We start from the raw sequence: 10,870 nt of genomic DNA on the forward strand, positions 1-10,870 counted from the left end.
AAAAAAAAAAAAAAAAAAAAGAAAGTAGAGAAAAACATAAAATGGCTGAGACAAATAGACAAAAATAAGAGTTTTAAACCCAAAGATAGGAGTAATTGCATGAATATAAATCATGAATGTTTCAAAGACTGAATATCACTTAATTCAATTTCATGCCTCAATTTTGATCATTATATATTATATTGTATATACTATTTTTTAAGCCCGATTTATATGCTATTTACAAGAGAGACATCTAAAATATAAACAAGCAGAAAGAAAAATCTCTTCAGCAAAACATAATTACTCATTTTAGTGTATTTCCCTAAATACATTGTTTTTCAGGGTCAGATCATATTGTGTACATAATAATACATCCCTCTAGGACAATTAATTTGCACATTTTTCCATTATTGTAAATCAGTTCCCAAAGGATGTCCTAGTATTTTTGGAGTTTGGAATTTGCAGTTCTCTGAGTAACTGGAGAGAAGCTGTTTTGTCTATTACTAAAGATAACGTGATTCAAAAATTTTAATTGGCCCAATACACACTTATTTTAACTAATTTTTTTTTTTTTTTGAGATAGTCTCACTCTCCCCCCCAGACTGGAGTGCAGTGTCGTGATCTCGGCTTACTGTAACCTCCACTTCCCGGGTTCAAGTGATTCTCCTGCCTCAGCCTCCCAAGTAGCTGCGATTACAGGATTACAGGTGCCTGCCACCACGCCCAGTGAATTTTTGTATGTTTAGTAAAGATGGAGTTTCACCGTGTTGGTCAGGGTGGTCTCGAACTCCTAACCTCAGGTGATCCGCCCGCCTCCACCTCCCAAAATGCTGGGATTACAGGAATGAGCAATTGTTCCCGGCCGCGACATACATTTAAAGGAATTTGGGGACTATTACTACTATTCATGTTTTTAATTGATATGCTAATAGTTCCAAGGCGATGCATATACAATGTTAATGGAACAAAAATCTATCATTTCCTTTCAAAGTATCCAGAAAGTGCCTGTTTTTTTTAAACATTTTATTTTATTTTTATTTATTTATTTTTTGAGACGAAGTCTCGCTGTCGCCCAGGCTGGAGTGTAGTGGCGCAATATCAGCTCAGTTCAACCTCTGCCTCCCTGGCTGAAGCGATTCTCCTGCCTCAGCCTCCCTAGTAGCTGGGATTACAGGCACGCGCTACCGTGCCCTGCTAATTTTCGCATTTTTAATAGAGACGGCGTTTCACTATGTTGCCCAGGCTGGTCCTGAACTCCTGACCTAAGGTCATCTACCCGCCTCGGCCTCCCAAAGTGCTGAGATTACAAACTGAACCACCGAAATCGGCCAATTAATTCATTTTTTTTTAAGTTTTAAATTTCTTTTTAAGCAACCCTCTTCCTGCACACTGACCTGTATGTCTTAAGGAATTAATTTGTTTTTGAGAAGTCTCACTCTGTCGCCCAGGGTGGAGTGCAATGGCGTGATTTTGACTCACTGCAACCTCTGCCCCCCGTGGTTAAGCGATTCTCCTGCCTCAGCCTCCCGAATAGCTGGGATTACAGGCGCCTGCCACCGTGCCCGGCTAATTTTTATATTTTTAGTAGAGACGGGGTTTCACCATGTTGGCCAGGCTGGTCTTGAATTCCTGACCTCAGGTGATCCCTGCCTCGGCCTCCCAAAGTGCTGGGATTACAGGCGTGTGCCACTGCGCTGGCAAGAAATTAATATTTTACTAAAACAGTCTTTAGAAATACCAGGGAAAGTCTCTGGGCTAGGCATTTTATTCCACATTGTTTTCACAGCCACGCCATAGGAGACGTGTGACCACCTCCACGAGCCCTGCGAGGGGGAGAGCTAAAGCCACGGCTCCAGTCAGTCACTGGCCGAGTGACTTTAGAATCCCAGCTTCCCTGCGGCCAACGCTGCTGGCTCCCTGCTCCCCAAGATCGCCTCTCCAGTAGCTCAGAATACACTGAGTTTTTATGGTTTCATTCAGACCATGCCGCCCGCGACCTTCTAGGTAACAATGAATCCGAATGGGTCGGCGCGCCTGTTTCCTAAGATGCTGCTTTCGGGTGCTTTCTCCTAAACTTGACACTTCCCAGCTGGGCAGAGCCTTAAAGCCCTAAGCAGAGGCGGGTGCGAGTCAGGGCTGCTCCGGGCCAGAAGAGGCGCAGGAGAACCGGGAGGGTCCACGCCACTAGGGGCGGGGGTTCGCCCCGAGCACGTCCACCTCCGCCACCCAGGAGGCTGACCGCAGACAGGGCGGACCTGGACTCTTATTTACTTTCAGCTAAGCCTCTAGCGCTTTTTGCTAATTTGGGTTTGAGTCGCCACCACCGCGGGCCGCACAGCCCTAGCCGCCTGCCCGGTAGCCGGGAGGGAGCGTAGCAAGGCTTAGCGCCTCAGGGCGGATCCGGCTTGGAACGTAGGTTGAGGAACCAGAGTATCGCGAGATTCGGGGTAAGGGGGCGAGAGGAGAGCGCGTGCACGGGCCCAGAGCCGTTAGGGTGGAACTCTACGCGGGCGGAGCCATACAGCTGGACGCCAGTTGGTGGAGCCCCCGCGGGAAACGACTGAGCGCGAGGAGCGTGCGCGCTCCCGTCGCGGCGACGGTGGCGGCGAGCGGCGTCAGAGCTTGGAGGGGGGGTTGACGGCTTCTGGCGGGTGGCGGTGTTGAAGGCGAGAGCTTGCTTGGCCCTTGTCGCTTCTGTCCCAAGAACCGAACGGAGAGTGAGGGCACGAGGGTCGCTGTCGGGGGCTGCCGTCTTCCACGTACACGTCGTCGTGAGGAGCGCAGCCCGGACTCTCCCGCAACCCCTCCGGCTCCCTTTCCGCACGCCTCGAGGCGGCGGCGGCCACCGAGACAGCAGCGCACCTTCCCCCATCCCTTACCCTCATCCCCCCGTCCAAAAGGGCCCGGTCTGCGCCCAACCCCCGCCCGTCAGCCCGCTACGCCGCCGCCATGTCGGCGCAGGCCCAGATGCGCGCGATGCTGGACCAGTTGATGGGCACCTCCCGGGACGGTAAGCGTCTGCCAGGGCCCTGGGGGTGGGGGAGGGGACGGGGACGGCGAAGGGAAGGGGTTTCGAGGGCGCACCTGGGCGCGCGCGTGTGGCTGAGTAAGGGGCTCCCAGATTGGTAACACGAGGTCCCCGGCCCCCGTCCCATCCAATCAGGGCTTGGCAGGCGGGCTTGGGGGGCGGTGACCGTGCGGATTGGCGGGAACTGCTGCCAATGGGGTGAGGCGGGGCCTGGAGGCAGAAAGGAGAGTTTGTGCTTTTAATGTTGACTTGGCTGGGACGGGAGAGCCCGCGTCTCTCTTGCGTAGTTGGGGGGCCCGTTTTGTCGCTGGTTAGGTACCTGCGGACAGCTAAGGCCTCCGCCCCGGATCTGATTCCTTAACCCAGAGCTTTGGGATCATCCCTCGCCGCCGTCCTCCAGATACCTAGAGAGAAGCTCCCCCCCTCCTCTTCCTGGGTCAGGAGGAAACCTTTATTACTAACCCAGTCCCAGAGATGCACCATCGAGCCCCACAGAAACAACCATTTTTATGGAAAATCTGACCCAAACCATGGTTTCTTGAAGGGGTGTGTTTGGCCCCATTTTGTGAAAAGGAACATGTTATGGCCTGTTTTTCCGAGAGACCTCCATTTTGTTAGACAATTTAATAGAGGCTTTGTTCAGTGAATATTGACATATCTTGCATGTGCCCTGCATAGAACGATTTTGAAAATTTGGTGCCCAGTGAAGTACAATTTAGGGGAACAAAGATCCTTTGAGGCGTTTAGTTTAGAATCTGTATAGAGAGCTCTTAAGTGCTGGTTTATTCTTTGTCATAAAGAGAATTTCTAAATAAAAGGATGAAATGCTGTTGCTTTTTTTGGTGATGATAATTAGTAATGTACTGTCAAATTGAACTTAAATCTATTCAAATATGTAGGAAAGGTCTAGTTCATTGCTTTCTTAACAGCAAAATCCTTGGTAGTTTTTATGTGTTGCTTGTTTAGGCATAGTTTAGCCACTTAGGAATGCTTTTGTTCTTGACAAGTTATTTAAGTGTATTGATTTAAGAGAAAAGGCACATCTTAAATTTAGTTTTTAAGTTAACTCTTTTACGTGAGTGCTTTACAGCAAAATATGAGTAGATTTAAAAAATCTTACTGTATTCAAATCTTTCAGCAGTGCATAGAGTGGCTTTTCAGTGTTTACATTTTTAGTTTTAATAAAAACCCATACTGGGAACTTTTCTTTGTAAAACATATGGGCAAATAGGTGTAGATGGCAAACCTACTTGTGGTTGTGTAGAGAGGAGGGAAAGATTGGGAAGGAAATGAGTTTTTGTGTGGAAAGTTAACATTAACTTAAAATGCCGTTGGAGAAACTTTTAACTGTTATCATTTCTCACGTTTTAATAAGAATGGTTACTTTATCACTGCAGCATGTCTTCACGTTGCTCCTTTTCCAATATGAGAGCGTATTGGGAACGGGCTTCATTGAATCCTAGCTAACAGAACAACTAATTTGTGTAATAAAGTTGAAGAAATTATTTAATACTTGCTTTACATGATCCTTTTAGTCCTTGATGGATACCATTTTTGGTATCTTCTTCATGAATTGGATTTCCTAGTTTTACTGGGAGGGTAGTTGGGTCAAGGTAAACCATCTCCTGATAAGTTTCTGAATTAGGCAGCCTGTCTAGTATTGCAAAACTAAATTTAAATATATTTCTGTGTGTGTAGTCAGCAGAAACTTGGATTTCTTAAAATCCACTTTGTGTATTTTTTTAAATGTATCTGTTACTGGATTTTTTTGTTTTTTTCCTTGAGAGTTAGAGGATTTATTATGATTGAACTCATTTAGGAGTCCACAGTATTATTTAGCTGAAATGACTGGATTTTCACTGCTGTATTGGGTCAGAAGTAAAATATATATTACTTTCAAGGAAAAATAATTGAGTGGGTTTTTTTTAGATATCAAAATTAATTCTTTTATATATGCAAAATAAGAATCAGAACTTTTTTTTCCTTACCAGACATATAATGAGTTTATATATATCATTTTATGATTCAGGACTTTTAATAATTAGGATTGTTCTTTTTTGCATACAGTCAACTTCAAGTTATCCAGGGATAGGGGAACATGGAAACGTCCCCTGAATAACGCCATGTAATTTGAAACCATTTAATGGGAAGCCTTGTATTGGACACACAAACAGCTTGTGGGAACGCTGTTGGGTGTCTTTGGCACTAAGGTGGAAATGGGGATCCAGGAGGTGGGAGAGAGATGGAAAAGGTAGGTAGGAGGGTATTTAAGGCAACTTTTTCCTTTTTTTTTTTCTTTTTTTTAAATTCAGAGACTATGAAGCAACTACTCTCTTTTTAGATAGTGGGGTTCAATGTGGCAGTGATCCCCTCGACCCTTAGTGTCCTGTCTGTGAAGGAATCTGAAGTGGCACAGAGTCCTGGGCTTTGGAAAAACATTACCTCCCCACTCCCTTAAGGTTTCTTCCCCCTCCCTTTCCCAACAGTTTTTAATTAGTTCCTTTTAAAATTCATTGGAGATTTAAGTCTGTTAGTTAAATATGCCTTATCTTGAATTACTAAAAGCAGTTAATCATTTAGATTACCTAAACTTCACTGGAATCCTCAGGAGTAGGAATTTTATTAGCAGGGCAATGGAGAGGTAATTTTGGATCACTGGGCACTTCAAGAAAGGACAGTCCTGGGTGAGTGGTGGAAGTTGGGGGCTTTAGACAATCTGAGGGCAGCATGATGGTGCCGGGAGGCTGGGCAAGGGGACTGCCAGGAGGTGGGAGAGGAATGCATAAGGGAGGTGGGAGGGCCAAAGACAAACTTTGCCTTCTTTGCAATTTTGCCTAGGGCCCTGGTGGTGGCAACCGCCTGTGTGCCACTGAAAATCGTGCCGATGCCTGGCATACTGCATAAATGGAAGCAGGGTACCGCGTGAGTTGAAACATTGGTCACACTATATAAAGTTTGTATATGTGAATCAGTGTAACTCATACCCATATAACTGGGGGTCTGACTGTATTTGGATTTTTCTGATAAGGCATCATGGGCTAAGGAAAAGAGCACTGGGCTGAGACTCAGGAGACCTGGTTTCTAGCCCCAGCTGTACCTCTAATTGTAACCTTGGGTAAGTCACTTAACCTTTTTTGCCTCAAGTTAAATCTGTAATTTGTTATATGGGAAAGCAAATAATTTTTTATGTTATACTCAGAAATGTTGAAAAATAAATATATTTTAAGTTTTTTTAGAAAGGGGAAGCTGTAAGTAGACAGTAATTACTAATATTTTATCTCATTTATAATTCATTACATTTTATAAATATCTTTGTTTTAGTTGTTAGTATTAATAGAGGGGAGAGGGATAATTTGTTTTCCCTGAACATATTCATTCTATTTGAAAGCAGGGAGGAGCTGCACAGGAGAATCCAAGAAACAGTTTGAGAATTGTCTATGTGGGCCGGGCACGGTGGCTCAAGCCTGTAATCCCAGCACTTTGGGAGGCCGAGGTGGGTGGATCACGAGGTCAAGAGATCGAGACCATCCTGGTCAACAAGGTGAAACCCCGTCTCTACTAAAAATACAAAAAATTAGCTGGGCATGGTGGCGCGTGCCTGTAATCCCAGCTACTCAGGAGGCTGAGGCAGGAGAATTGCCTGAACCCAGGAGGCGGAGGTTGCGGTGAGCCGAGATCGCGTCATTGCACTCCAGCCTGGGTAACATGAGTGAAACTCCGTCTCAAAAAAAAAAAAAAAAAAGAGAATTGTCTATGTGACAGTTGGAAGAACCCAGTGTCCTCCCACAAACTAAAAAAAAAAAAAAAAAAAGAGAATTGTCTATGTGACAGTTGGAAGAACCCAGTGTCCTCCCACAAACTATGGTCATTTTTTCTCAGTTGGATTAATTGGAAGGATGTCTCTTAGCTAAAGCCCCTTTGCCAACAATTACAGTTTGGTTATAAGTTTCTGGTATTGATCCCAAGAAAGCCTGGGAAGATGCATGCGATAAGAATTAAATAAAATTGAGGGTGTGGATTTAGATTACATCATTTTTTTTTTGAGACAGGGTCTTACTCTCGCCCATGCTGGAGTGCCGTGGCGTGATCTTGGCTCACTGCTGCAACCTCCACCTCCCGGTTCAAGTGATTCTCCTGCATCAGCCTCCCAAGTAGCTGGGATTACAGGCACCCGCCAGCTTGCCTGGCTAATTTTTGTATATTTAATAGAGATGGGGTTTCTCCATGTTGGCCAGGCTGGTCTCAAACTCCTGACCTCAGGTGATCCACCTGCCTGGCCTCCCAAAGTGCTGGGATTACAGGTGAGAGTCACCACGCCCAGCCTAGATTACATTTTAAACTTAGAAATTAGGTAAATTACAGAAGGTAGTTCTGAGGGTCTGTATCTCTTAATTGCTTATACCTTTAAATGGGAGCAGTGACCGTCTTTGAAAGATTAAAATAGGTCAGGAATGGCAACCTGCCCTCCAAAACGAGTAGACTGGGAATGTTATATAGAATTTTATAGCATCATTAGTTGTCCCTTATGGTTAGGGAATATTTTGGGCAAGTTAAAACTTTCAGTAATTTTAACTATTTTAATGTTTCTAAATTGTAGGATATTAATTAATATATTAATATATTATAATATTTTTGCTGATATGTTGTACAGTAGTATAGTTTATGGGATACAAAACTGAAAGGAGACTTATCCTTGGAGATATCCAGGAAAATACAGTTAAGAAAGCCATTTATCTGTTGCTAATATAAGGTTAGTAATACATAACCATATAATCTGTAGGATAGTATGACATTTCTGCCTTTATGCAAAATTATTGAATCAAAGTTTGAAGTAGTGCTTTCTTTAATGGATTTTATTCATAAAATCATCTTTACTGTAATCTGTGTTCCTTGACTTTTCATCAACATTGAAAACATTTTCTCTTAATTTTTTCTCATTAACATAATGAACCATATTCATTTTTTGGTCAGTTGTAAGCCATTCTTTTATTCCACTTGGATTGTTCATTTTAAGTGAAGGAGGCGGAGCCTTTATTGTATAAGCAGACATTTTTGAAATAACAGGATATTTCTTAGCCTAGAACTTGTATATTCTTTAACATTATAAGGATAAGATTAAACAGTTTCTGTGTTTCAGTTAACTATTTAACTTTATCAGAGTTTCAGGCATATCCAAAACACTGAAAGCTTACTAGCACCTGCATAGTGAATCAGTTAAAAAAGTTGTCCTCATTTTGCATTTTGAATTCTGAATAATATTTCTATCTACACAGCAGCCCAGAAAACAATAAAACTATCACTTCATATAACATTGCATCGTTCCTGGATTCTCTACAGTTGTTTAGTTCTCCTCAAGTAAGCATATGCTTCTGAGACATTCTTTTACTTCAGGTAAAAATGAACTGAAAACAGAAAAATCATTTTGTCTGTTTCTGCATCAGTTCTATAAGGAGCAAGTAAATTTCTTTGTTTTCGTTTAGGTAGGATGTTGTCGTAAGGATAGATGGTAGTGTTCAACATGTTAAAGATGTTAAAGATGGGTAGTAGGAATTCAGTGAACATTAGGTATCATGGATCAAGGTCAGGTTTAGTGAGTCAGATACTCTTCAGTAACAGGCGGCTCATGAAAGCATTAAAGCTTAAAGTTGCTGTGAGTTCAGCAAGCAGGGGGATTGAGAAGACAAGCAGATGGGTTAAAACTAAAGGTCAGTAAGTGGGCAAGACTAGTTAAATGAGGCAGATACTCCCTAAGTTTGGAATTCCAGAAAGGTGCTTGAAAAGGACTGAACCCTTCAAGCCTACTGCTGTTAGTGTGTAGAGTCCTTGAGGAAACAAGCATTTTGACATAACTTAATCACTCTACTAAGAAACTAAGAAGATGAAGGAAGCTGGAACGTCTTGCTGGAAAAGGAATGAGGGAATGAAAGGGTAAGTTTCTGACTAGAATTTTGTGATTTCAGAACTTGCAGGAAAACTATTCTGTTTCCTTTTGGGTTAGATTCTCAGGCACTAGCAGCTGCTAGAATAGACATTGGAAGGCAGAGCCAAAATAGATCAGTATGCAATTTTGTAAAATTACTGAGGATGTAGAGAAAAGTAATTTGTGAAACCTCTGAAATCATCTGCAGCTCCATGTTTGTGTTTGAACTGAATAACTTAGGACTTAAAGAAGTCAAAGCCATCAGAAAGTAACATGTACTCCATTCAGCTGAATAAATGTCATTTTGGTATTAGCATAGAAAAGAATCTTTAAAACTTCTTTCCAAAAAGCACTCAGTATTGACCCATATGTTCCAATATAGTTGTGAACCATGTACAACTGATGTTTGACTTGACTCAACATGAAAAGAATTTAACCAGCTGTCCTTGCTGAATCTTGTCTCCTGAATATGGTAAATGTTTTGTTTTTAATCTTCTTAATACCTTAGATTTCTGCAGACCCCACTTTTCTCTTCTAGTGTTAACTGATACTTATCGGATAGTATCTATAGTATACCTGGCTGTTCTGTTCTGTATTCTGCCCTACTACTAGTTTACATGGTAGACTCTTCTCAGTTATGTGAAGGATGTGTTTTAGATCAGGGACTGGCAGTATAGCCTCCTGCTTTTTTTTTTTTTTTTGAGATGGAGTTTCACTCTTGTCACCCAGGCTGGAGTGCAATGGCGTGATCTCGGCTCACCGCAACCTCCGCCTCCTGGGTTCAGGCAATTCTCCTGCCTCAGCCTCCTGAGTAGCTGGGCATGCGCCACCATGCCCAGCTGATTTTTTGTATTTTTAGTAGAGACGGGGTTTCACCATGTTGACCAGGATGGTCTCGATCTCTTGACCTCGTGATCCACCCGCCTCGGCCTCCCAAAGTACTGGGATTACAGGCGTGAGCCACCGCGTCCAGCCGACTCCTGCTTTTTATAAAGTTTTATTGGAACACAACCATGCTGATTCATATACATATTGCCTGTGGCTGCTTTGGCTTAAAACTAGAGTTGAATAGTTGCTACAGAGTCATATGGCCCGCAAACATAAAGCAGTTACCATCTGGCTCTTTAACAAAAAGCTTGTTGATCACTGTTGTGGTTTAGTGATTCTGAAAAGCATGGTCCTTGGGCCAGCAATTCAACATCACCTCAGCATCACCATGCATTGTTAGAATGCAAATTCTTGGACCCAAGTACTCAGTCAGAAATTCTGGGTAATCTATGTTTTAAGAAGCCTTCCAGGTGATTCTGATACACATTAAAAGTTTGAGATACCCTCTTCTACATAAATGTTTCCCAAATGTTTGCCACACTTACTGACTTTATTATTATTATTATTTTTGAGACTAAGTCTCTGTCACCCAGGCTGGAGTGCAGTGGCATGATCTTGGCTCACTGCAACCTTTGCCTCCTGGTTTCAAGCAATTCTCGCACCTTAGCCTTCCAAATAGCTGAGGTTACAAGTGTGCACCGTCGCTCCCTAATTTTTATATTTTTAGTAGGGTTGAGGTTTCGCCATGTTGGCCAGGCTGATCTCAAACTCCTGACATCAAGTGATCTGCCTGGCTTGGCCTCCCAAAGTGCTGGGATTACAAGCATGAGCCACCATGCCCAGCCTTGCCTTTCTTATTTTTTACTGTTTTCTATTTATTTAATACTTTCCTTTATGTCAACTCACTTTCTAAAGATTTTAAAATGAAAATGTAAAATCTTTTAAATTTTAAAATGAAAGTTTATACCACCATAAAAATAAATACAATGAAAACAAAATGATGTATTATAAAGATATAACTAGGTTCTCTTGTCACTTAGGGTTCCCTGTGCTAAAAATTAGAAGTTGTTAAATTTATTAAATAAGTACTGTTACAAAATGGGAACTTTTTT

General features: G+C 42.6%; 1 protein-coding gene across 10 annotated transcripts in view; it reads left to right on the top strand.

Moving 5' to 3' along the window:
* The first annotated feature begins 2,563 nt into the window (after positions 1–2,563).
* LOC108283404 (putative RNA-binding protein Luc7-like 2) overlaps positions 2,564–10,870 on the top strand; it is a 66,417-nt gene continuing 58,110 nt past the window's right edge. The window contains exons 1-3 of one of the 10 annotated variants that reach the window (XM_037728251.1): positions 5,878–5,932; positions 6,039–6,125; positions 8,284–9,402. Coding sequence is in view for 1 of the 10 variants with exons in the window: in XM_017499742.2 (XP_017355231.1) it covers positions 2,932–2,992 (61 nt within the window). In the remaining 9 variants the exon portion in view is untranslated. Of the gene's footprint in view, positions 2,993–5,848; positions 6,126–7,334; positions 9,403–10,870 lie in introns of those variants that run through there. The other 9 variants (XM_017499732.2, XM_037728255.1, XM_017499741.2 and 6 more) reach the window with 9 other exon arrangements.

Source organism: Cebus imitator, unplaced genomic scaffold (genome assembly GCF_001604975.1).
Source record: "Cebus imitator isolate Cc_AM_T3 unplaced genomic scaffold, Cebus_imitator-1.0 Scaffold260, whole genome shotgun sequence".
NCBI classification, from domain to species: domain Eukaryota; kingdom Metazoa; phylum Chordata; class Mammalia; order Primates; family Cebidae; genus Cebus; species Cebus imitator.